Raw genomic sequence first — 27,363 nt, forward strand, 5'->3', positions numbered from 1 at the left:
AGAAGCGACATACAGTAGGAGTAATTTTTTCGCACCTATACTTTCTTCGCCACAAACGATATTGCATACTTTGTGGTATTTCCACCATTCATATTCAGTGTAATACGGTGGTGGCAGTGGGTGTGGTGCAGTCGCTAAGAGGTTCCGCTGTAACTGCGCGATCGACTTTGGATGGCAGCCAAAACTTTGAACTCTGTGGAGGACAAGTCGTTACCAAACTTGTCTGGGAGAATAAAACACTGACTTACCACATCGGCTAGTCCCTGCAAGTATTCATGAGGCTAGAAACGCCTGCAGAAACCCCAAACGATTCTGAATTGAACGCGTTGGCGCAACCTAAGCGGAGTGGTTAACGCGAACAAGTTGTCCTTTCACACGTTATGAACTTTGTGATGTGTTTTTCCGAATCGCCGGAGTGAAATACTTCTCTCTTCCACTACAAATGTAAAATCATTTAGTATAGTAGGTCGCAAAGGCGCGAGAAAGATGCATGCAACTTGACGAAGTTTTTACAGTAAACAAAAATCCGTGTAGCCTTCCAGTCAGTTGGGACTATTTGATTTCCGCTTGCGCTGTCAGCTGGGATTCGTAAATCTCTTCCGCTGGACCCTTTTCCGCATTGGGTCTTTCCTGGTGGATATCAATTCCTTTCTCCATCATTTACGTCTCTCAGATATCAGATAATCCAGTAATTCCGTAAACACGATTCATTTTCCCTTTTTTTGTAGCGTTCTGTGTCCTCCTTTATTCGCTGTTTTAATACTTTTTACTTGCACTTTTCCAGATTTTTCTATGATCAATAGAATAGCTTTGTAGGTGATGCTTAACCGGAATTTGCAATGATATTAGTATTCTTCTCGCAACATCTTGCCCTCAAATATATATCTATCCAGCTGTTTTGCAACTTTATTTGCAGTTTTCCACCGGAGCTCAATGTCTGTATGCGGTGTGCGGTTCGAATTTGCCTATTAGGAACATGCAGTTTGATTGCGATCATTTATTTCGCTGTTCACGCAGCGAACTCGAGGATCGTTGAAACTTGGGACGAGAACGGTGAGTCCATCTGTAGTGGAGGCTTAGTTCGGGCTTCTCTCTTCATACGTTTCCGTAAAATTCACATTTTTCAGACGCTCTCGCTCGCCATATCTTAGAAGGCACCGATTCAGATCACAAGGATGGGGCACCAGCGACGAGTGCCTCATTGTCCGCTTCGGTCGCCATCGTCATTGTCATATCACTTGTCAGTGTGTCACTTCTAATTACAGGTCAGCGTATTGAAAATTCGGATGGTTCAGTAGCATTTAAAGGCAGCGTTCGCAGAATTTTTCGATGCAGGGATCTTGCCTCCAGTGGGTAACGTTCAGGATAAATTAGTTTTTATGAGTGGCAATGAAAAGCAGAACCCATCCAAGAAATCTAGGATTTAAAGGTAGTAGCGTACCCAACGAGGCACCTACTTAGGCCCATATTCCTCACCAACTTACATTAAGGCTTCGTTGATGGCCAATGCGTCCTCGAAAGGCAATATAAAAAGACCGCAAGTAACAAGGCTAAACAGGCCATATTTTCTCCTGGATGTGCGTTAAAGTCCACTCCATGCGGTTTCTTTTCCGATGAGTGTAAAAAGTTGCCTCGTTGGACAAACTGACGATTTCGTTCTCTTGAGCCCTCTAATAGTTAGATTAGTGTGGGAATGATTTCGGTTTTCACTGTCACTCTAGAGAAGTATGTGCCGAGCTCGACCTGCTGGTGGAGAGAATGCGAAATTTGAATAGCGCTTTCAACCCGCTTCTTGTCTCGAGTTATGGGTGAACTGGGTGAGCAAACGACTGGATCACTGTTCAAAGCCCGCAGCCTTTTCAAAAACAAGCGCCTATGACAGCTTAAGCCTCTGTTCACCATGGATAGTACCATCCAGTTCGGCTTAGTTAATCCTCAAATGATCTCCATTACAGGTATTATAATCGTCGCAATCACAATAGATCCGACAACGAACGATGAAGAATCGGACATTGAATGGGACAGCCCTAGGGTGGGTAGACACACTTTTGACTCTCACGCTATTCCTCACCTCTTGGGACTTCGCACGTGAAAAAGTAAGGCTGACCTCCCACTGCACTCGATGTTAGATACTATAAATAATCAGAACCATTTTTTGGCCTCTTCCCCATATGAATATCCTTATTGACAGCATCCTCAAGAGACGGCCGAATTGTTGCCCATCGAGGAACGGGATGACACGAAGTATTACTACTCAGGACATATATTTCACGAGTTATAGTCAGAAGCATTAGTTATCCTTTTGGGAGCTGTATTTCTTGCCTGAATGCAGCTGACGCTGCATAATATGTATATTAGATCGTGGATGTACTTACGTTTATTTTTCTACTATGCTCTGCTTTGCTTTGCCCTGCAGATTGTTTGACGCTGTATGTATTGTTCGCTTTCTCTCTTTCACTCCGCAGTCTGACCCGTGCAGAAGTCACCACCGATGCCGAATGCCTGCAACTGGGTGAGCGTAATGCACTTTCACTTGGAGCAGGGCGCGAAGACACATCGTGCGTCAGGCGAGGAAAGAGCACGCGTCGCGGCAGACGCGTTGCGCTCGTCCGGTGGAACACAGCAGCCGTCCACTATACGTTCGAAACAATTGCTTATATCAAGACGTCTGACATTTCTCTCCATCCTTCCGCACCATTAACTATGTTTATCCATTAAAACGAGTTTTTAATATGGAACCCTCTTTGAAAATTTTCCTTGGTCTCTTATATTCTCGGAAACTTTTGGGCCGAAACTGTGCACGTTGTTGACAGCTGCTCATTGTACTTGAATATCCATAGTAATAAAATTCAAAACCAAATGGGCTTCACCTGGACCCATGCGATAAGAAGGTGCCATCTTTTTGTTTTGACCCTTTTACGATAACTTCATTTCTCCAAGAAAAGATAAGAACTTTCTGCGTTCAGGACGAAAAACGTCTCAAAACTGTGCTCGTTCTTTTGGATGTTACGATTTTGCCACATTAAAAACTTACGTGAATCCTTTGCACCTTTGCAAACTAATTTTTGCAATCACTACACTTCTGTGCTCCTAAAATATAACTGTTAATCAACATCCGAAAGTGTTAGTGTTAGATCGCATTCCTTGTCTGACCATTTCTTAAAGTGCTTTATCGTTCTAAAAACAGTATGGAAATGAGTTTATGAATGCAGTTTATGAATGGTAGATACAAATAGATATCTGCGCACTATTTTAGAAGTGTTTTATTTGCTCAACTTGGGAAATGACTGTCTGCGAAAACTAGTGCGTGAACATTTTGTTTTGCACGCTACTTTTACTTTTTTCGCTGCTTTCTTTCAGAAAAAAAATCGTTTGTTCTCCAGTTAAGTATGGAAGATGTACAAAATTAAGCTGTTTGGTTATTCTTGTGATAAGCGCGATGTTGCTGCGGGCTCGCTTGAAGAATTAGTGCGGAACCAGCCATGAGAAAATGTCACAGAATGAATCGCTATGCTTGCATGTTGTTCCTCATTTGCACCAAGACAGGAGAGGCGTCTACAGTTGACGCCGAGCTACATTCACCCGGGCTAACGCGACGCATCGGAAAATGCTCTGAGAAGCCTATCAATGCAGCTAAACTGTTCTATCGACCGATGAGTGTGTCAGGGAGCACTAGCGTCTACCCGTCTACTTCTGCGCCTGGCACATCGCATTAGCCTGCGTGATCGTGTTTGGCGCAGGAATTTGAGTTAGAAGTGATCAATGCCGTCAAGTGAGGTCTCATATAGATTATAAGTCCCGCTTATAACATCGAATTACCGTCATGTCAGTTCACGCGCTTCAGAATTTAAGGACCCATCCTCAATGCGTCTTGCCGCACCTCGTGAATTCCTTGTCTCCTCGCTTTCGTTCAAGCTATTCGTTCTACATGACCACCTTTGTTTTTTTTTGTATATTACTTGCCTGTTATTCCAACACACATATTTCTGTGATCTTCAGTGCGTATTGCCAACACGCACTCTCATTGTGATCATTGTACTGGTGACTGATGTATAAACGATTTATTTCGTTATATTCATTGGTACAACTTACAAGATACAAGATTTACAAGATTTTCAGATACAACTGTTTTATGAAGGCGTTGGTTCAAGTGAGGCAGAGAAAAAGAGCGCAATTGCACTTATAGTAGAGATAATTAACGGCAGGACGACTCGAAGATGCTGGGAGCCTTCGACAAAATGCATCGGATCGCAGTGGAGCAATGTTTTTCCACAAGTAATGCCGATGTGCTCTGCACTTGATTTGGGACTTCATGTCGAGGACACGAAGACCTAGACAAGGCGGAAGGACACAGCACCGACGTTAGCAGATAATTTAACTTTTGATTTTTCAATGTAGAACTGGTATGAGTAAAACCGGGATCATAGTGAACCAACCGCAGGAGAGGTTACAGCTGAGCAAATCAAAAATCACATCATTATGAAAAGAACTACTTACACTATAATTAGACAGTAAAGTAAAAAAATCGCCTAACTTACATTTACACGTAAGAGATTAATGTTTCGAGGTAATTCTCATTAGTATAATTAGCAAATGTGCCATAGGAATGGCATCAGGGCATCATGCACTATTTTAATCCACTAAAACTACTACTCGACCTAGAATCTCGTTGTCCTGCTTCCCACTACTGCGAAGCTCTCTCGAATCGCGGCAAGAATAAGCCGAACTTGTGCTCAATGCCGCTGAACGTGGCAGCGGCCAACCGATATCCACCCACGTGATCCGGATTCAAAGAACTGTCGTCCAGCACCGTCTTCGTTGTAGCAGACTGAAAGCAGTGCCAATAAGGTATGCTGAACGTCCTTAGAAGGGGAGGACAACACAAGAACTGCAGAGTTTAATGAGAGACCAGCGTGTTCTGTCGGCGTAGCAGGTCTCTGCTGGCGATACTACATCTGACGTTTACGCAAATGCTACCACGATAGAGCAATGCTTACTTGCACAACGCCTAACAATCACTGAAAAAGTTTGTAAATAAAGTTGAAGAGTTTTGAAAGTCTGGAAGTTTCCCGTGATGATAGAAATTGGGATCAACACGTCAGAAAGCTCAGCTGCCACATTTTCACTTTCTATAAAACAAGAATAGGCGATTATCAATATCATCGTCCAAAAGCGTCGTCTTCAACGTACCAATTCCCGCAAACAGCATCCTCGAACACCTTTCTACGCAGCTTTGCGTCGCATTCCACAAATTCTTAGTGGTAAATTTGCTGCGGTAACACAGTAAAATCGAAGAAGCCGATAATTGCATAAAAGCATCATCCGCAAACCACTGTGTTAGGCTAGTAGCACTTAGAATCGAGTTCTGCTTACTACGTCTCTAATGAAAAGAGCAAAAGGTACGACATTTTGCAGGAGTTATATGTGTAGTCCCCGTTCTAGTCAAACACCATCTGCCAGCGATCCGGAATTTGCTGGACACCACGATAAAGGCCGTCTTACATGCCACTACTAAGGTTCCTTTCGCATTTTTCGCAAGAATATTCTATTAGAAAGTAACTTCTTACCTTTTAAATTCATTAAAATCGCTCTGATGTTCGACAGTAATTGCTTCAACGGCCATCTCCTTGGAATCTTCTTCTGATTTTTCAAGACCAGTGCTTAGCGTTGACCAGTGAGGATTGCGCCAAGGCATTAGACTTCAGTTCAAAATCTTTTGAGTAGATACGTAAGCGTGTCTAACCCAAGCAAAGACTTATAGGGCGAGTCGATGTGTCAGATCACTGTATTCATCTTCTTAGACATATCTCGTACTAATTCATTGACCCTGAAGGGATGAAAAGGATGTTTTGCACCATCAATCGTCCGAACCTGTAGCTGGCTACATCCGCTGTCGATAGCCACCAAATTCGTAGAGATGCAGACTTTTTGGTGCCACCGCAAGCACTGGTAAGAGATTAAGATAAGTAATATGTGCCACTAACTTCCTTTATCTTCCAAGGGACTTATCTGCTTTTATCTGCGCTTGCGTCCCTGCCGCAGTGGTGGCATCTCGGTGTCACATCACATTCGCCGATTATCACCAAAATTCAAGTTTCGCCCAATTCTATAAGTTACCAAAGGAGTAATTTGACCATCGGTACAGACAATATTCCATGTCCTTCTTGAATCGGCCGGTTCCTCACCACAAGTCGTTTCAGTGCTGTTGGATATGATGTTCCGTCCTACAAGAGCGACAGCTCGGTGTGCTACGCGGAGACTCAGTTTAATAACGTTAGCTTGAGACACACGTTGTCTTTGAGTGTTTGCGTACTTCGCGCCGCATACGTTAACCCTTTATGTTACGGTATGGCATAGTTTGTGATGCTGTCGATCCGGGACCCTCACAACCAAAACGCTTATCGATCACCAGAGATTGCTAGGAATTTTCTGTGTGCACTGAAGTTCGGCTCATAACTCAGCTGTATTGAATTCGTGTTAACTGCAGAATATCGTCTGAAAAAGGCACTGAAAAGAGCTGTATAACTACAACCTATGACAGTACAACATGCGGTCGCATGCGGCAGATCAAAAATGACGCTCTAGACCACATCCGAGACAAGTTAAAGGCATCATCCCACGAATCTGAGGTGGTACGGATTTCAGGTGGAGTATTCGTGTACGGCGTCGTAGATTATGGAGAGAAGGGTGATTCCGTTCATTTCTTCCTCATTGCCGTTAAAAACGACCCGGAGGATACGGCTTCGAGCGTTCCGGTGCGCTATTTTCTATAACGAGTTCGATTGGAGCGCCAGCCTTGTGCACGCGCCGCATCTTCCGGACAGTTTTTTACGGCAATTAGGAAGAAAAGGATGGAATCACCCCCTCTCCGTTATCCACTATCCCGTATAAGAATACTCCACCTGAAATCCGTCCCACCTCAGATTCCTGGGGCGATGCCTTTAAAAGGCGCGCGGTCGTCATATCCTCAACGGAGCACGTCCGGTTATCAAGCTCAAACTCGCAATTTAGAGATGCAAGTGTCTGAGGGCGAATCCGATTGGTGGCGTTTGTTGTTTAATTGTAGCGGTTAAGTCAGTGATGTCGTCACGTCAAAGCCTAATGGATAGTGGTGGTTCCACATGTGTACATTTATTTCTGTCTTTCATTTCATGTAGGCTATAGTTTAGACGATGACGCTGCTAGACACTACACTAGGAGTTCATTGATTAGTCTCTCGCTTTGGTACCCATTTTTCGTTGTTTCCTATAAAATACACAACAAAATAATGTCTTTTCAAATTCTTCCAATATCCGACGAGAAGGCCCGCGTGGAACGTGATTCGAGGACACTCCAATGAAGTACAAAATGCAAACAAAAGCTTTTTAAAATGGATTTTCGTGCTGGAAAAGTCATTTCCAATTTTTTGGCGACAGAGACCAACAGATAAGAGAAGCAGTGCGGCGAAAGGGGAATGTAAAAGATTCGTGCAGGTCACACACACACGCACACATCAGAATTGACTCGAGAATAGACGAAATTCTACAGTATATTCGCTAACACCTACCTCAGATCCAGTCGGCCGAAGACCACCAAAGTCGACGTAAAATAATCGTTGCAGCACCTAAGAATAATCCACTGAGACTAACTGAGAACAGGTCCACAACACGCGAAACACAACAAACCTCATAAGTCAGCAGAGTGACAGCAAACTGTGGGCTTGAACGACATACACGAGCCGCTGTTCCTTTCCAGAATGCGGAAGGACCTTCTTCTTTCATGATCTTTCGGGCACAGTCTAAAAGAGAGAAGAAAAACAATCGCGCATGCTAAAACTACTCTCAACCCTTCGTTTACCAATTACTCCGGAGTAGGTAGTCTGCCCTGCTCTAGCGGCTACTTGCAATCTCGTTTTGATTACATCTGCAGGTGTAACCAAACCAGCAGCCGGAACTCCAGCAATGAAAGCGGAAGCAAACAAAGAGCCAGGATGGTTGATGCCCTGAAAAGTGGAAAAATAAAGGAAAACAATAAGAAAAAACAGTTTCGTTAATGAGCAACACCGACGTCTTCATCTGCGGTGGCCAGCTTTGCATGAGCGTAAGCTGGGAAGTATATGGCCGAAAATGGAACGTCACGAAGAAAGCACGCTCGAGCGCCTTTGTAGAGACCGAGGAATCCTAGTTCCTTTAGAACTGTGAACACATTTATCTAAGTAGGCAATCGTTACATATACGAATTTGCGGTCAAAAAGGAATTGTTTTGGAATAGAGACGAACCTTCTGTCCTGTCTGTATTTCACCCGCCACCTGAAGTCGAATCTTCACAATTTCCAACGGATTCGTGAACACTACCTGTGAAAGATGATCATCGAACGTAGAAATATCTTGGAATGAGATAAAACTCAGCCAAAAAATAAAAAAACAAGTGAGGTGTTTCACAGATTTAATCTAATATTGCTGAAAAAAGCAGCAAGAGAACTACTAAGGAAACTGCAAAACGTTGTTTCCGGATTCGTTTTATGTACATCTACTGAAATTTTCGAAGTTTTGTTTTTCAAAGAACAGGACTTCTTCTTCAACCTAATACTCTCTTAAGATATTACAGAATAAGTTAAAGCACAAATTTCACAATCAACTAAAAGAACTGCGTGTACCCAGCTAGTACGAGTACACAACAGAAACTTGATATTCTCACCTGACTTCCACCACCACAAGCACCGGCAAAAATCTCTGCCCACAGGGGGATTTTCCCTTCCTTTGTGAACTTGTCTCTGACGAAATCATTCATTGTCAGTTTTATGGCTTTCTCTGGTGCAACACCAACGATTTGAGGTAGAAGACCACGATAGAGTCCAAGCAGACCTGTATATACAAATAAATAGATACATTTATTACTGTTTCCGTCGGAAGTCACTAACACCATCTTTTTTCCACGTTCCCACTTCTCCTTTCCTTAAGTAATATTGATTATATGCTTGTACATGAAATGAAACGAAAATGAAATAAAACATCAGAATACAAATAAACTACAGAAGTAGATGAGAAGAATCACTGGGTTGATTCAAAAGCTCGCCCTCAAATGAATCGCAAAAAGTGGGGAAAAAGTTGCTACATCTGTTTGTGTTTTATTATTTTACTACGCAAATTTTAATCTTTTACTACGCATTAAAAGTGGCAGGAAATAAAGGGTTCTTCTTTGATGTATTATGCTTTTTCTATTCCCGGAAGCTAAGAATGCTTAGCAAACGCATAGAAAGATATATGCTAAGGTACCTTTTATGATTCCAGTTGCCGTAAGTGGTTCAGAAATTTCCGAGAAAGCTGCAGTTAACATCACCTTCTGGGCTGCCTGGTGAAGATAACGCCAAGAAAATATTGGCGTTGACTGAGAGTGATTGGCACAGAACAACTCGAGGGTCGAGTAAATTCTTGGAATAAACTAGTCAACAGTTTCGAAATGGTAGACCTAATTTCTGCTTGTGAATCTCCAACGAAACACAAGAAAATCGATTCATTTTCAAAGCGAAAGGTTATATGTGATGAAAAATGGGCTGCATATAACAAAGTGAGTGAAAAATATAATGCTCCAAATGCAGTCCAAAATGCAGTTTACGTCCGAAAAAAGGTTGTGCTATGCCCATGTTCGACTGTTTTTGATTCTTGGCATGCTGAAACGTAGTTTTTAATTGATGATTGATTCGATTCATTGACAGCGGCAAGAGTGGCATCGAGTACGAAGAAGAAGACATGGTCTGTAAATTTGGCTTCATTTCATTTGGCATTTCATAAAGTGGCTATATCCGACGGGTACCCAAACGGAGACGGTGCTACTCGACAAGCGCGACATCCCCCTCGAAGATCCAACGTAGTGGATGACCCAGAAAAGATCCCGTTCTCTCTACCTTATAGCTGATGATATGAGCACAGCGGTAGGGAGCTCTCTACGAAGAGCGGGTCTAGAAAATGACGTGAAGGTTGTGAAATACCTCCAACGAACCTCAGGAGTCTGCTGGTACGTAATCGTGCTTATGACCGACTCTGCACAACTCCCAGCTGCGAGGTTTGCCCTTATGGCAGAGAGGGTGATTGCATGGTATCAGAAGTGGTTATCGTACCATGTGCAGGTTGTGCGGTGACGATTATATGGAGGAAACGGGACGCCCACTGTGTGTTCGGGTGAAGGAGCATCTAGATGGACTCGCGAAATCTAAACTTTCCACCCCACTTGGAGCGCACAGTATAATATGTCATCAAAACTCCGAATTAGAGGTAGAAATTGGTATACTATCCTACGAGTCCGAGATCACAGCACGCAGACCACTAGTGGCATTTTGGATTACCGCCAAAAGTCCAAAATGGACAGGAAAGATGAATGCGTTGCGATCACAAACGAGCTATTGAGACCTATGCGGATTTTCATCTACGGTGCGAGCCGTAAGGTCCCTATAAAAAACCTTTGTAACTCATAACTGTGGTATGTGGTCGTCTGCTGCGTAACCAGAACTAATAACTAGTAAATGAGGTAAGCACCAGCTGTTTGAGTCCATCTACCGTTTAAATGCTTTCTGTAGGGTGTTGAGGCGCTTAAGAGGATAAATCACTGATGGCTTTGATTTTCCCAGGCTCTGACGGACGCGATAACGCCGAAACGTTAGCTGTTATTTAATAAAGGAAGATCAATGCCAGTCTTGGCTACAGCTCAAGAAAAGCAATCAAAAACTACGTTATGCTATGGACTTGGTGGGACTAGAAGAGAAAAGTGCACTATGCTTGCTACTACCGCAGCACTGTGGCATTTGAGTGGTAGAGTTTATCTCGGGCATTTGAGTATACACTCTGAGTATGAATGAGCCACATAATTTGCACAGTTATTTGGCGGAAGTAACCCAAATATTGTAAAAAGTGTTGTTGTCCAGCACAAAGGCCAACCCATCTAGCTGAAATACCTAGAAGCGGTGTGGAATCTTTGATAACAACTCTCTGTTTCGCTACGCCGAACTGCCGCACATTGTAAAGCTGAGGTACTCGGGTCATACGGTGTCGATAGGCAGTACACGCGAAGTACCTTGTCTCGAAAGCTGTGGAACGGTGAAGAAGAGATGGATTCTGAGCGAACTCTAGCTGTTTATCGAGAAAGTTTGTGTAGAGTTGTATTCAAACACACCTTGGTAATGATGTGGGTAACAGTCCAACGATTAAGCAAAGCAATTCGTGAGCTATTCCGGCAAATCAAAGCACTATTTCAGAAAAATACTATTCACTATTGTGTAGGTGAATTAGAGCGACCAGTCAACCGAAAGCGCCCTGAATTAGTCAAGGAAAAGAGAGTTGTGGTTAGTTAGGTTACCAAGTTAGTGCTAGGCCACACATTGTTTAACCACCCCACAAAAATTAGAAGATTACTGAAATGTTTTGAACCATACTTCAAAACAGCTTACATGGTAAGAGCAATAGATAGTTTAGAACTTCTATGAGAATGAGATTATGCAGCTCTCGAAAAGATGGAGAAAGGTCATCGAACAGAATGACACATACTATGTTGACTAAATGTAATTTGTAGCGAATGAATTTTTTGTTTGATTTTATATGAGACAGACCTTAGCATGAAACCCAATATGTGCGAGATTCGACGGGTTTTGTAACATACAACATTGCAGAATTAAGCGCAATCAGAAAAGAAAAGAGAATAAGTGACCTTAAGGGAAAATTATAGCTTTAATAGCATTACTACAGTCGCAATATCAGAAGCCTTCTTTACTAGATGGCAGCAGCGGAACATTTGTATATGAATCGCCAGCCCCCTTCTAATGACCTGAAAAGTTCCAGACTGGGCAATTAGCTTTACAGGATCCAGTCATGAACTGTTACCAAAATAAAAGATGCCTTCAGTCCCTTCGAATTGAATCAGTGTGATGACGAAGCAACTGAATCCTACCTTCGAATTTGATCACCTTCTTGAAGCAGTCCAAGCTATTTTTGTACATGATTTCACCCACAAAGGACCCAGTCCTTTGATTCTGCATTCTTGTTTTCACGAGATCAATGGGATAAACTGCGGTGGCACCGCACGCTCCTGCTATGGAACCTAGCAGGAAACGGTATGCCGACTCCAACACCTAAAATTCTCCAATAAAATTAACCAACTAATGGAAAGTAAATAGAATTGTCGTTACTAAAAAATCTCATTTGGTTTGGCAATAAAAGAGAATCTACTTGCCGCTGTTCCAAAACCTCGTTCCTCCTTGCTTGCAACTGCTTTGACGTTGATAAGTCGCTCCATGTGTGAGACTCTTTTCAGTCGTTCCGGATCTATCAGTTCGATGTCTTTCAGCGACAATGTCTTCTTACCAGGATGTGCCAGTTCGGATAGGTGAAATAGAATCTCAACCTGAAAGCAGCAAACCACTGAGTTCTTGAAGGTAGGAGCTCGCCCGAAACAATAAATTCTAGGAATGGCATGTGATTAAAGTGCTTCAACGCTATGTCAATAAACGAAACGGTCCCAGTTCACGACTATGCGAGAAACAATGCGAATGAGTACATAATGAGGGGACGAGACTAGCTGTCCATGTATTTCAGTGCTTAGATCGATTGCTGTCACTTTAAGTGCAACTGTCAATACTTGCTACGGCTTCACAGAACTATTTAGGACCATCATTACGTCATAACTCGAAAAGGTCTCAACTAAAACGTAATCAAATTCGAGAATACATCGAAAAGAGCAAAAGGAGCACTTGTAGACAGCATTCGGGGAGATCCCTGATGTTTCATTCTATCCGCTAGTACATGGATCTCTGCAGGGAGCGCAGTTTTCAGTATCGACAGCAAATTACGATGTGAGCATTACAAATTCACCTATCAGAGGCCCAAAACAAACGGAAGGACTCAGTATGTCAAACGAGAAAACTTACTATCAACCAACAGAACTCAAAGAAAGGCAAAGTGAAGGCGGATGAATTGGTGAAGCCTCATAAGGCAAGGTTTGCACCCATTCGACTAACGAAGCCTACCTTAGCAACTGGGGTTTCATTTCGCCAATACTGCGGGTGTAAAAGGTTACCTTACTGTACAAACTGATGCCTTTGATTTTTGAGTTTGAAAGAAATATTCCGCATTTTTTGTTGTGATTTCCGTTAGTTATCGAACCTTATCTACTTCTGCAGAAAACCCGAAAACGAAAATTTCTCAAACAACGTTTTCTTTTCACTTCTTTTCACTGCAGTAATCTTCCGATACTTTTATTCGTCTCCAGCAACTCCATTCCTGCATTTTTCATCCCCTTTTTCATTCCTAGAACTATTGTTCATTGTACATTGTCACCAATGTATTCAACATCCGTATTCAACCTTGATGATGTTTTCACAGAGTAATTTGGTTTGCAATCTCCTTTTCAATTTTTGCAGTCTTGCAATTTTATAAACTTTTTGAACCCTTATTTTTTGATTCCGGAAAAAAACTTGAAGATTCAATGTCGTTAAATTTGGAATTTTTAGATTTAGCAAACCCCATTGGCAATGCCACTATAAACGAATGGTGCGAAAGTGAACGAAAAGTGGGAAGAAACCCGATTCTTACCTCATAGGGTGTTATCTGAGCATAACTTTGAGTAGCCAGCAGGAACTCCTCTTTCGTCATCTCCAGATCCACATTGCCTCTTGCCTGGCTCACATAAACTCGTTTGATAAGTTCCATCTTCGCCAGCAGGCTGTTGAAAGCAGCATAGTACGGGAAGGTGACCTGAGAAAGACATTGGTAATCCCCGTAACTAGTTTTAAGACACAGATCGACGTTTTTGGAAGTGACAGCCACCGAATGGGTGAAATCAAAAGGTTTTTCATAGAAGAAACGAATTTGAGAACTTCACGCACGTTAGACAAGGAAAGAAAGCTGCAAATTCGAGAGCAACAGCGGTTGAGGTGGCACATATACATATATATGAAACGGTATTCTTAGGAACTCACTGTCTTCCCTGTACAGTCGGGAAACTGAAAATTCTTTGCTACAGTATCCTTAGCGATTGGTATGCGAACGTTAGAAGTTCATACCTTTAGCGATGAATTTATGAAACCTTGCCAAACTTCCATGACAATTACATAAAACGTTAACAGTGCATTGCAATCGCTACAATTTACTCACAACATGGGTCTGCTTTACCAGATCGTTAAAACCGGGAACATTACATGTTGAATTTCTAAGCAACTACCTCTTCGAGCGTCAGCCACCAAACCATGTTGAAAATTATTTTAAAAATAATAGGTCATTCCAATGGTTACAGGTCAGTGCTTTCTGATCAGGACTCTAGATTTTTTGCTGCTTTAACTAACCAGGAGAACAGTGAATTTACTTCTGGGATAAGCGAAAGAAGTAGCAATGGTCATTCCCACCGATCTTGCTCCCAACTCGAATCGACTCGAATAAGTCGCGAAAATTATTCATAACCAAAAACCTTTAAGTCGAACTATGGGATCGATTTTATTCAATTTTAGCAGAGTTGGGATGAGGTAATCCATGAGAGAAACCAAAAAAGTTGTTAGCGTTATTTTTCCCAAGAGGTCGGAGGTTAGAGAGAAAAAAGAAAAAATCTGAGGACACAAAAATCCAGGGTGAAAAGAAAACATTGGGTAAGCAACTTTTGAGGCCTTTCAAATTCAAGACAAAAATCTAATCGTGAGAAAAAACTGCTTCCTACAGACATCAATATTCTATTCATAGAATACGGTACGGTACTCCTAGAACTTTAGGGAAGAATCTACTAGACGCTTAGCAGCGAGTGTGGGTGACCTCGCCCATAAATTTTGCTGAACTTTCCCAGAAGGTTTCCAGCACGTGATGCTCCTTTTGCAACAAAATGATTTTCAAAGTATAAAAAAGGATCAATCATGTAATGTATAAATTTTGAAGTATTTGTGTACTAATTAACCTTATGTCCACTGGCGCCTCCCCCAGACACCGCAATGAGATTGTTTCGCACGAAATCCGTCAGAAGGTGCTTCTTCACAGTTGTCATAATGTGCTGGAAATCCACCGAACTGATCGTACCGTCTCCTTTCTTGTCATATCTGTAGAGAATCGATATATATGCTAACAAAAGTGAAAAAATAAACTGAGAATACCTCTTGAAAGCTTGCATTCCTTGTTCTTCATAAAAATCATGCAACAACTGCGTGAACGCATGATAGGCAATGCTCCGCTGCTTGTCACTGAATGTTGACACCGTCGAAAATGCGAAAAGAAGAACTGTAGTCTTCCGACAGAGAAGAACTCACACGCCAAAGTACTTCTTGATGAACTCCGAGTTGAAGTCAAAATCCATGTCGTGAAGTGGTTGGGTGTGTCGGATGACCGCTTCGAACTCATCGCAGGTGATCGAATCGGATGCGTTCCGGTCGAAGAGCTCAAACGCTGTCAGGTACAGTGCGTCCGGACTGAACAGCTTGAGTAACAATGTTCAAGTAAAAAACAGAATAGTAACAGTAGCAAGTAACACCGCTCAAATCTCAGAAAAGAGAAGTTCGGCGTCGTAGATGCGTCCTACCAACCTGCACAAAAGAGCTTCAAAGGCACAAAATTCTTCAAATGAAATGTCGCCATCCTTTGTCGTGTCTGCCGCAGAGGCCAGCAACCTCACGGACTCACGGTTGTAGTTTTCTTCAGTATACAAGCCGAGATACCTGGAAATTCAAACGTAAATGAGACCACATATAGAAGTACAAATGTGGCCATTCCGACCAAAAAGGGCTATTCACAGAGGATAAAAAAGGATAAAGGGTGAAGTCTCCGGCGTTAATCAATCCGCTTGGGATGCGCCCCCACGTTCGCTTCAATTAAGATTCGTTTGAGGTTTACGAACGAGTAACTGGCTTATACAATGACTTGCGGGGCCTAGCCGATGTGTCAAGTCAGTGTTTTTATCCTCCCAGACGAGTCTGGTACCAATCTATCGACCCCGGAGGGATGAGGGGCTTGGTGAGCACTAGGGCGGATTCGAACCTCTGATGGATTGTGCAGGCAGCGGAACCTCCAACCGCTACACCACACCCGCCCTATTCATAGAGAAGAAAACAAATTCGGATGAAAATAAACAGCCTCTATATAATTAGGAGACTGGTATCCTTTCCATCTCCCCAAAAAACAAAAGGTTTTCGAGTTTTGTTTAAACACCGGATTAGGAGGAAAAAAGTAAAGCATCCTTCTCCTAATTTTTTGGTCTGTCTAAATTATCTGATTACACAAAAAAAGCTCGTAATTTCATGCTACGATATTAGCAGAATATTTTAAATAACCTAAAGCATCTTGTTCGCCAAAAACCTCACTGATCTTCAAATAAATTTTAAAATGTTTTAAGATGGTCCTTGCTTTTTGGATCCAGACGATTAAAAAGAATTACGCGAAATTACTTTACATTACTAATACACTATTTTGCGGAAATTCCAATCCTTAAATTCATAGAAAAATCAAAATAAATGATGAACAACCCGTGCGTCATGCGCTCTTCGAAATATGTAGCTACTTCGTCTGATTCAGTGCGCTAAACGTCACTTTGGCGCACTGAAAGAAATTTAGCCAACATTGAGATGGCTAAGTAACATGATGTTTACCGTTATTTTGCATCAACATTGGGGTGGGAGAGAGCAATGGAGAAACACAATAGGAGAAACCTGATAGCCCTTACTTTCTAATGAAATCCTCTGAAGTCATATACTTTTTGCCATCCTTGTCGACCTTCGATGCAAATCGTTCGAAAATCGGACGTAACGTTTCGGGGCTCGCACGAGGGATGATGGCTAAAATAGTATTTGTTGTGTGGATTACCTCTCGCAGTAAAGAAGGAGAAACGCTGCTGTAAGAAAAATTACACCTACAACTCTGAAAATTGTCTGATTAAGTTTACTAACTAGCCTAGGACGTCTCCTTCCCCCATAAGCATCTTAACATACACACAATTGGGTGCAAAAACAGACATACACTTACATCTACCTTACTTAATTTATTATGCAGTAGGTTGAGCAGAAATTTTCACACCCAAAAATTTATTTTAGAAAAAAAAACTTCTAGTTTCTATAAGTACTGTTATGCTATCTACATAGTAGACGTGAAATACTTTTGGAAGATTTTCTCCTCTATCGACCTAAGGCTTCGTAAGGGCTGCACTGACAGTTTGCAATCAAGTGCAATCAAGTGGCATCACCACAGGCTATAATCTTTTAGGAGTGCTGGCAACGGAGCAATGTACTGCGACAGCTCGCAACATAAAACGGGTACTTGAGGATCTCATCGCATCCCGTTGGACGATACAAAGCGATGGAACCACTGGTTTAATCGTTCTCTGATGCGGGCTTCGCCGACCACAGCACCACTGCACTTTTGGTTGGCAGCACAAAGTCATTGTTCCCACCTACTCCGAACACCTTCAGAATTAGTCAAATTAATAGCAGAAAAACGTTGGAGACGCTCCAGTGCATGGTAATCCACCTCATCCATGATAATGCAAAAGCACACATTGTGTTGGTCTCCAAGAAAAGTCAACGGAATTCGCCTGACAAACGGCTCCACAACCTCTTTATTCTTCTAATCTCAGGATCTGATTCTAACTTCCCTATTCTCTCCATGTAAATAACACCTTTTCCAATGCACTTTTCACTAGGAAAAACCTTTCTTTACTACGACAACATCAAACGGCAGTCACTGATTTCGTGGCAACGCAGCACCTCGATTTCTAGACGAAGTACATCGAACAGTACCTTATTTACATGGAAGGATCTCATATCAGTAGTGATGGTGAGTATATTGTAAATTAGTGATAATTGTGGATAAAATTATAAAAGAAGTAGAAAGTTGTTTTGGCGCAACACTTTCTGCTCAACCTCATATTTGGTACCGAAAAAAGACAAGTTGAAGTCTCCCAAGATTGTGCTTGATCGTATTTGTACGCTATTCTCAACACAAACCAACGAAACCACCGACGAAACTGTCGTAATCTTCTTTATAACAAGAACTTTGTGGATATGTATTTTTTTTATTTGTTGGATATTTCTTGCACCTTTTTCATTCAGCTTAGTTCCAGAGCCAAGAAAGTAAGTATTCTTGCAGGACTCTCGAAGAGCAGCGGAGGAACGGATTTCTCCAAAATGTCATGTTTTGTTTCTGTTTTCTTTGCAAGACTGGGAAGTAAAAGTGGAAAAATGGAGCCAGCAGGCGCAAAGCCCCAAGCTGGAACCTACTTCTGGCAGCGAGTGCCAGCTCAGCATTGCAGTGTGCAGTTCGAAACGGATTGAATCGGACAGGTGGAGATGGGAACTGAAACCAACAAACTCGGGCGTGGAACCGCCGTATAATATTCAAACGCACGTACAGGATCGTTCGAGGGCAGCACATCACGAGCAAAGTCGCGCCGACGTCTTGAGTTGAGGACGTGGTCGAACGACGGTGCTGCCATCTACTTTCCCGCACGGGCCAAGCTGAAATTTGGAAATAACGAGAACTGAACAGTGCTCTTTAAAGTAAATTTCAGATGGATGAACGAAAATAATCAAACACAATGAAGAGTGAAGAAACAATTTAAAAAAATTGCTTATTGCTTATTTCCTCTGTCATGGACAACAGAGAAAATAGGAGTTCATGATAACAACAAGAAGATCCGATCAACATTTATGTACCATTTTTACTCGCAGACCAGAGCTTTAATTCGGTGACTACGCACGACAACTAGCAAATCCTCTACAAATTGGATTTTCGAGAAGATTATAATTCCAAAGGTTAAGCTTGTTCCTTGTTAAGCTAAATTTCTGGGGTGGAAACCCCCTAACTGCCGTCAAAACTTAGTTTCCAACAACTGCCTGCAACTAGGACCATGACGTACACTTCAGACACTTTTCTTTCTAGAATCAAATCCAATTTACAAAGGTACTGCTATGAGTCCAACACTACGTCTCAAAACCTCGGACATTTTCGATTTTCGAACCCTCGAATAATTAACATTAATAATAATTAATGTTAATTATTCGAGGAATTAATAATAACAGGAAAAATTCTCGAATCCTCGAATAATCGGAATTTTAGTGAAAGATGAACGAACCATGAAACAATTTACTTTACAAAATATACAGTGTATAGTTGGCCGTTGAAAATAGGGAAAATCAGTTTATCGGTGCAGAAACTCTGGCGTGTACGCAATGTGTTTATTACCGCAATGTCACCAGATTGCTTCTTCTCAATTCTCTCGAAAAATCCATCGTTACCCATAACAACTTCCACTGTTCTCCGTCTATTCTAATGGTCAGTTGTTGTTACAGTTCAATGAAATTTAAAAAATGCGTCTATTAAGTTTATAAGGGGTCCCATTATTTTAAGCTGTCTTTTTGTCAAGCTTTCCTTTTCAAAAACGACCCTAGAGGGATGAAACTTTCGGTGAGCACTGGGGCGGATTCGAACCTCCGATCGATCGTGCAGGAAGCGGAACCTCTAACCGCTACACCACACCCGCCCCCGTTTACAAATAATTGAAATAAATAACTATACGGTGCTAGGTGTACCAAGAGAGCAGTTCATAAGCAGAAACCATGTCACCTAAAACACCAGAAGATTGACTCAAAAATCACACACTCAAACAAAAAGACAAACAACAGGAAAAAACGTGTAGCAACCTTCAATACCAATGTCACTGGAGCATTCGAATAATACAAATTAGTTTCTGTCCGTTTGGGTATCGGGTCACGTACGAAACAAAATCATCAAGATGTCTGCAGAGCTAACAAATTAAATCAAGTGCAGCAAAGAGGATTTCTTGAAAACATCCGCTTTCCTACTTGTAGTTTGTATTCTCAGGAAAGGGGATTTGTCACTACACCGATTGCTATTTCATAAGAAAAGGTCAAAAAAGAGAACACTTTAAAAAAAAGAAATACACAAACTCATCTGAGAAAGTGATTACACACTAATAAGAACACCGTCGGGTGATAAAATGTTCGCAAGTCTAAATGTTCAGAGACTGTACTACAAAATTGACACCGTTGGGTCCTTCCTACGAAAAAACGATTAAAGTTGCCTGAAAAACGGCGTGGGAAATAGTCTTGTCGATCGAATTGTTCTACGAAGCACCTAACAACGTGATAGAGCAGACATATCCAAACAAACGCTGTTTCGTCACTCGCTGGCAGACGCGACGTGTGTGCCTGCTTCCGTGACACGTACGGGATACGTTGTGAGGCGCGTTGTAGAAAATTCGACCGACAATAGCACTCCCACGTCGTTTTTTCAGGACAAATAGGGAAAATTGAACGCTCTCAAGCTCATTCTGGTGTCCAAATCTTATCTTTTCGTGGAGAGATCTCAACATCTTCAATTTCGTGAAATGCTTCCAGAAAATTAATGAACTCTGTGATGAAAACAACCGGAAAACTACATATGACCACAGCGTGGATGCATGTGATGATCACGTGGCCACATTCAACGGCTGTCCAGAAGACGGCTGGCGCTCAACTCTACACTCAACCGCTGAACTGCGTATTAGCGCCGGCAATGCGGAACAAGACGAAATTGAAGCGGACAACGTTCAAGGCCGTCTGTATGTTTGTAGAGATCTGAAGCCAAAGGGTCTGGCTCTTTGTATTCCTTGAGATTTGATAGGAACTAAGACCAGATGCTTGAGTTGATCAATCTTTCTGGAATATCCCAGTTTGTTCGACTCAGTTCTCGAACTCGGAACCGCGCCTGCCAGAAAACAAAACAGAAAATCAAAGAAGTGTCTTCAGCTAAAAGATTGCCAGTATACGTAACTTCAAAACTAGAATGAATATTTTTCCAAAGAAAAATATGAGAAGAAGGAACGCTCTGAGTGGGGGTGTACAGTGAAAATATACGAAAAAAAACTTTTTCAAGAGCTTCCGCTAGATCAAATTAAACATAATGTATAATAGCGCAAACAAAGCGCAGGACTTTAACCTACAGTACTTCTACAACAAAAACTAAGTACTCATGAAAATATTTTTATAAAATGAACTGAAAATCTTTGGACCAGAACTAGGAATTCACAACCCAACATTCGAAAGATGAGAAGAAATTTAACAATAAAGGAAACTATATGATAACAGACTAAAAGTCAGCGTGAAAAATGCAAGGCAATCAAGAGAGCACGTTATCGAAACAGCACTTAAACGAACTTTTTTGTTCCTGGTTGTCTAGACGAGCAAAGTTCATCTTCTGTCCACTTTTTTCCTTCATAAAATTTCTGTGAGCGCTACATGGCATGGCACGTAAATCTCCGAGAAAAGTGACTTTAAAATAGTAGTACTCAAGAAGTTTCCCCTGCCACACACGATTTTAAAATGACAACGATGTCTGATAATAAGTGATCAGAAAACAAACGTGGTTCTCAAATATGCACTACACCAGTTCTAAGTGCAAACATACATGGACCGAAATCGACCAAAAAAATCCCGATCGAAAATCCTTTAACCGATGTCGAAGAGTTTCTCAACAATTCTGTGGAATAAAAGAGGCGTTCGACCATTTATAAGCAAAAGAATGGAAAACAAAATGCAGAAGAAACAAACAGTTAGCCAAAGGTCGAGAATGAGGAAAAAAACACCGATAATTCCAGAAGAACCATGACCACTGATCCTTCAATGATGCTGTTTGAAAAAAAAAGTAGGAGAGAAAAGTTTGCAAAGAAAAGGTTAGAAAGGTAGTTTGATAAGAAATGGTTCAAGGTTAGAAAAACAAGTTCCGGGTAGTACGAGGACGCGTCTTTGGATCCGCAAACAGCAGCCCTCCGTATCTATCAATAGTATGAGAACAAAAGCGGCAACGAGACGAAGTGTAGTCCTTTTTCTGCCACTAGACTACTTTGAACTCCCTTCCTGACGAGCAGCTGGACAACACATGATAAGATAAGCCAGACAGTTTTTTCAAACGGACGTTATGGAAGTGATTTCCGGTTTCTCAGGCGCCCAGTTTGTAGGGTGGAGTTGGTCAAAAAAGTTAATGATGTAGAGATCAGAGATCAGATCATGCGTCGGATGCGTCATCCCAGTAGTTCCCAGCCGCACATGCACGAAGGCTGTCGACGAATCGATACTCGCCAACTGCAAAAAACCCCTCCTCCACGCAAACAAACTACGCTCCGAGCTATTGCAGCTTTCAGGAAGCGCAAACTTGCTGCGTGGGTAGTCGGTAGACGTAAAAAGAATGTCGTGTATGAGATGCCCGTGTACAAGTATCACCGGATTTTTTCGAGAAGACATACTTTTCCTGAGGTAGGGACTACTGTTTTTCATGTATTTGTTCGGTACGTAGGAAGTTCTTTTGAATGACATAATCTTCGATGAACTGCGTCTTCAAGGTTTCAGTGCTGAGCAGCGACGAATTGTTGCCCACAACGAAGCAGTCAAAACGTGCTGCAAGTGACGTTACGAAAGACCAAAGAGAGGATGAAATGAGGAGGGAGGAAGAGAGGTGGGGAGGGTTGTTAGGTATCCACAGCCGATCATGTGCAGCCGAATAAGTGCCTGCAGAAGAGGCTGACGGTGCGAAAGAGCAGGCATATCTTATATCCGCTGTGATCATCGACCTGCCCCTTGCCATAGAATTCGCTTTTGGTGTTTGTTGCAGTGACATTGCAAGAGTCGCTTTATTCTTAAAAAGTAAAGAAAACATAAGGCTGACAAAGTAGTAAATGTTGGAAAGTGGGATTCGTGAAAAATGAAAAAGAAGTATGGGGATATTTCTAGAAGTACTAGAGTATGAGTAAATAAAAAAAAATGGAAAATGACTATTCATTCAAAGGAACGGAGAGTGCAACATTATCCTTTGCTGTCATGAAAAGCGATACATTAGTGAGTAGTCAACATTTAACATTCAATTTTCATGAAGTCTTATTCTTTCCATTATCTTCTGTTTGTCACTTAGCGAGCAATAACTTGATACATCTCCTTACTCAACAAATCAATACACCATAGACAGCCATACAGTCCCTATGGCAATAGCAATGCATCAGAATTATGTCCCCAAGATACGGCTGCGGAGAAACTTTGCTCCTGCGAGACATTTTTCGAACTTTGCTGGTCGATCAGTCAATAGAACGAAAACAAACTGTGGTTTATTGATTTGCTAGTATTACTGTGCTAAAAAGTAAAACAAGAGTTCAAAACGGAAAATAAGAATCTGAAATGTTAAGGACATCCAAGTCCAACCGTTATATTCTACCCATGGTTCAACTGCTTTTCATTCTTCTGAATCTGGAGAGTGATAGTTAATTATAAGTGATTGTTTAAACTTCTTCCTTTATACTACTTTAGCGAGCAGGATCGTGAAATAGGCGGGGCATTAAGCGAACGCAACGCAATGCTCTGCTGATGCTATTAACTGCTGCGCAGCGCAATTAGTGATCGCCGTTGCCGGTCATTTCTCCTTAAGATAAGTTTCGCGGGAGCTACCTGACGATACGCACCCAGGATGAAAATGAATCATTTTCATTGAGATCACTCGAAATTTCCAGTGGTTTCGGTAAATACATTTATAATTTTGGATGTCATTGATCCTTATTCATTTAATACTGGAAACACCACCGAAAACAGGTTAGGTTCGAAACAACTTCAGTCCATTCCAAAGCTGTTTCTAATAGGTCCACATTTAAAGAAAGGAGAAGTGGACAAATGAGGGTAAATGAGCTAGGTGAAATGAGACAACCTCACAAAAATGAAAAATTCCTCCAAAAATGCAGTCTTCTTTCGCAGCTCGCAAATGGTTAGTTTCCGAAGAAAAGATGCTGTAGTTATCACATACTCCGAACTCCTTAGGACCGTTCTTAGAAAAGATGTACAAAAAAAAACAGAAACGACAGGGGAACATCTTTTTTGAGATATTATGTCATTCTGCTAGTCAGCGCTAATGTATCCTTACAACATTAGATCGTTCCATGAAACAAAGCTATTCAAGATCATCCCAGAGTGAAAAATTGAGCACACACCCATTTCGTAATGCAGCCACATTCTCAAAGTACGATCACCACAACTCTACTCAGCAAGTGTATAAAATTGCAAAACCAATAATATTACCTAGCTGATAAATTCTAACAACAACCTTACAGAATTGTTAAGAATATTCAAATAAAATGGACATATTCTGAGAAATAATGTCTAGATATAGGGATTACATTTTTGGTACGGCTTCCGGTCAGTCGACCATTCTTGTAGTGCCTTTAATATCACGTGAAACTCAATCGCTCACCGCTTTGGTCCAACGGTTGTCGTTCAGATGCAGTACATGTTCGGCCCACCTTATTTTGCTTTCCTCAGTAAATACGGGACGTATCCAATCTCCGATCGCTGCCGTACGACAGAACATGGAGCACTGTTTCTCAGCTGTGTGAAGCGGGGTACTCTTAGCTTCAGTCTTTCCAATGAACATTGCATAATGTTGACCGCATTTTCTTCCTGCTTGCGAAGTGCGTAGTTTTCTGAAGAGCAGGTCAAAGCAGTGATGTTAAAAAGGTGAGCACGGAGCCTTGTGTTCCTAAACTTCTCTCTACATCCTCGATTTTCAACAATCCGCACGTTTCCTCTTCCCTCGTTTGTAGATCATGACGTTCTTCATGTTCATTTCCCAACCCAGATAAAAGTAGCTGATGCTTTCGGATATGTTTGTTCCGTTGTGCGTAAATGGAGCATCCGGGATTCATTTGTTTCTTGGGAACTTTTGCCGGGCTAATGCTAGGTGTTGTAAGAACGATGTTATCAGCAAAGTGGAGGTGGTGTAGCTGTCGACTGCCAACCTTCACTCTTCACTCCCATGTAGTTCCATTACTTCGCATTGCGTTCTCAAAATGTACGTTCTTATCGGAACCCTCTCTTCAATTCGATAATCTTGTGGAATGGCGAAACTCCGTGAAGTTACTCTTCAACTCTTGCGTTACCTTCACGTTCTGAGTGGAGATGTCCTGGTTTCCAAGGCTTCCATTACCGCTTAGGTCTCAACTGAGTCAAAAATTTTCCTTGAAGACAATGTGTAATGGAAATGAACTAGCTGAGGAACCCATGGGAAAATACAGAACTCGGGTTTAGGTTACGAATACGAGTACGGTCTTCCCCCTCCCCCTAATAATCCTGGGAAACGAAAATAATGTGAGTAATTTCATTACTGTACCCTCCACCTGGCGTATCCCAGTAGAAAGATCTTCAGGAGCTGCGTGTTGAAGGGAGCATCAACTCCTGTACTGTCATATGTGCCTGAGAACAGTTCTTCTACAGTTTCAAATACGACGCTGAGAGGGTGGCGTCGTCTCGTCTCTATCAGTCCGATGACATCGTACTTAATCTTCCTGGCTTTCATCATCAAATCTTCAGCGGCCGCTTCCTATCCAAGCGCACCTGCTTAGTATGTACAGACCGTCATCCTAATCTTTTTCCGTTTCGGGAAATATTTTGCCCTGGTTATCATGCTATCCTCCATTCACTACTGCTCCCCACCGCACACTTCCTCATGGTCCCTTCACTTGCAACTTCTCATGAGAAAATCTCACCAATATCTTGGCCCTGTCTCAACACTTAAAAGTTTTAAAAAGTAATTTACGAAATTATGATCAACAAAAGATGTAATTACCAAGTTCTTTTGGACGGCTGAATCAAACAACGTATTTTGCACAATTGCAACTGGCAAAAGTGACACAGTACGCGTTGTATCTCTTTTCACTACCAAAAGTACAGCTGTTTCAAAGAGATTATTGAGACTGGGTAAGAGTGCATTTTTATCCATATAAGAATATCTACAAGATTGTCCAAACTTCTCGGACGAATGTTCAAAAGAATTCCTAGTCAAAACGAGCACCTAACAGCCTGATTTGGCAGATATCAACAATAGAAGCAGTAATTGGCGTGTCTCATTAGCATGAGCTGCCAAATAAGACGTCAGCGTAGAGTAAAAATTATGTTCTTCCGCTGTAGAAGATAACTGGCAGATATTATAGTGCAATTAAAAGTTAAAAAGGTGTGAATTACATTCATTAGTGAATACAGATTGAAGAATGTGAGAGTGATGCTTCTAAGAAATATTCAGGGAATCAACATGCACATTAAATAGCCTTCGCAGATAAAACCTTATACCGATCTATGTGCACAATAGAAGAACATTTGACAGCACAGTGAATTCATAAATAGCGGAAATTTCAGAATAAAACCCGACAAAGCATGAAAAAACGCGTATTGCAAGCTAGATGAAGTGTACACAGGGAAGATCACAAAAGAAGCACATAAATACGTTCTATGCAAGTCACGAGCAGATATGAAAGCTACACACTTGTTAACGGTTGGAGTCTAACTTTTTCCTTGTCACTTTTTTGGACATTTCTGCCTCTGCTGCCTGTAGATCTTGCCATTTTTTCAACCGATCTAGAATAAAAGCACTAAAAATAGGTAGACATTTGCAAATAAGAGAGACTAGTGATGAATATTACTTCAAAGTCTACAAGATATGAACCAAGAGATGACCCGCTGAATATTATCACTGATTCCCTAGAAAATCAAATATGGTTCTAAAGATGTTAGAAGTTGTCTTGTTGCAATGAATGCACCTTTCGTTCAGTTTCTCTGAGCAACAAACAGATTCTAAAGACACAGAACAAGATTAATAGTACCAAAAAAGTATATTTCACGCAAACACTAGTTCTAGAATGAAAGTTCTGAAGGGCCCACCCATGCACTCCGACAATCCATTCCACATTTTGTTGGTCAGCGATAACGAATCGCGTACATAAGCTTCTTGGTCATAATCCACAGTATTTGAACGTGTAATCAGGTTACCCATATCCTTTAACCAGGTCTTCATATTCTGAAAATGTAATGCAGTTAAAGAATCCGCAGGAGCAGATTTTGCTCTTGAAAGAACCTCAAAAGATAAGACACTGTTATGTAGGAATTTTTATGTGCTTCCAACAAACTTTCTTTTTTTTTTGCAAGTATTTGCACTACTCTAAACTACGGCGAAAAATCTTCTCAACTATATTCAACTCCCTTTTCTCCAGAGTCTCACGTAGGATAAATTTCCTTCTTGCTGAAGTTATGTGCAACCCAAACTCGAAGATTTTCGAAAATAGGCTGTCCAAATTTAATGTCCTTAATATTCTAGGTATGACTGAGGTCTAAAGGACATTGCTTCAGATATCACGAGGAAGTTCATTCTCTAACAGCGATCAGAACAAGCATTGGTTGACCCGTTTTTGTAGATCACTGGTTGGTACTCTAGTTTCATTTTTCTTTCTGCTGTTGTTGACATAAGTTAACTGGAATTCTGTCGTGATATGCTCTTTTTCAAGTTTGCCTCTGTAATTGGTCCTTACGCCTAGTAGTGGTTAGCCGTTCGAGGATAGCAAAGTTATGAATCTTTCCGCTTG

The 27,363-nt window shown here is 41.5% G+C and overlaps 5 protein-coding genes across 8 annotated transcripts in view; 3 read left to right on the plus strand and 2 right to left on the minus strand.

The window, feature by feature from the left end:
• Nucleotides 1-941: 941 nt before the first annotated feature.
• RB195_019290 (uncharacterized protein) lies at nt 942-2,281 on the plus strand (the record flags this gene model as incomplete). The annotated part of the gene is made up of 4 exons (XM_064187081.1): nt 942-1,053; nt 1,128-1,265; nt 1,956-2,032; nt 2,192-2,281. 4 exons carry the CDS (start codon nt 942-944, stop codon nt 2,279-2,281), a joined length of 417 nt encoding a protein of 138 aa, XP_064042962.1.
• Nucleotides 2,282-4,684: 2,403 nt separating this feature from the next.
• Nucleotides 4,685-18,417, minus strand: RB195_019291 (uncharacterized protein; the record flags this gene model as incomplete). The annotated part of the gene is made up of 17 exons (XM_064187082.1): nt 4,685-4,828; nt 7,547-7,603; nt 7,665-7,777; nt 7,837-7,981; nt 8,047-8,190; nt 8,259-8,333; nt 8,677-8,843; nt 11,917-12,097; nt 12,199-12,369; nt 13,557-13,718; nt 14,902-15,040; nt 15,095-15,181; nt 15,248-15,406; nt 15,521-15,652; nt 16,654-16,765; nt 18,203-18,278; nt 18,334-18,417. 17 exons carry the CDS (start codon nt 18,415-18,417, stop codon nt 4,685-4,687), a joined length of 2,148 nt encoding a protein of 715 aa, XP_064042963.1.
• Nucleotides 18,418-20,360: 1,943 nt separating this feature from the next.
• Nucleotides 20,361-20,564, plus strand: RB195_019292 (uncharacterized protein; the record flags this gene model as incomplete). The annotated part of the gene is made up of 1 exon (XM_064187083.1): nt 20,361-20,564. One exon carries the CDS (start codon nt 20,361-20,363, stop codon nt 20,562-20,564), a length of 204 nt encoding a protein of 67 aa, XP_064042964.1.
• Nucleotides 20,565-21,988: 1,424 nt separating this feature from the next.
• On the plus strand, nt 21,989-22,482 carry RB195_019293 (uncharacterized protein; the record flags this gene model as incomplete). Its single annotated transcript, XM_064187084.1, has 2 exons — nt 21,989-22,234; nt 22,321-22,482. 2 exons carry the CDS (start codon nt 21,989-21,991, stop codon nt 22,480-22,482), a joined length of 408 nt encoding a protein of 135 aa, XP_064042965.1.
• A 3,791-nt stretch (nt 22,483-26,273) lies between these two features.
• RB195_019294 (uncharacterized protein) overlaps nt 26,274-27,363 on the minus strand; it is a gene marked incomplete at both ends in the record, with an annotated part of 32,425 nt that continues 31,335 nt past the window's right edge. For all 4 annotated transcript variants that reach the window (XM_064187085.1, XM_064187088.1, XM_064187086.1 and 1 more), the window contains 2 exons: nt 26,274-26,362; nt 26,666-26,801. In XM_064187085.1, coding sequence (XP_064042966.1) covers nt 26,274-26,362; nt 26,666-26,801 — 225 coding nt within the window. The remainder of the gene's footprint in view (nt 26,363-26,665; nt 26,802-27,363) is intronic.

Source organism: Necator americanus, chromosome II (assembly GCF_031761385.1).
Source record: "Necator americanus strain Aroian chromosome II, whole genome shotgun sequence".
NCBI lineage: Eukaryota > Metazoa > Nematoda > Chromadorea > Rhabditida > Ancylostomatidae > Necator > Necator americanus.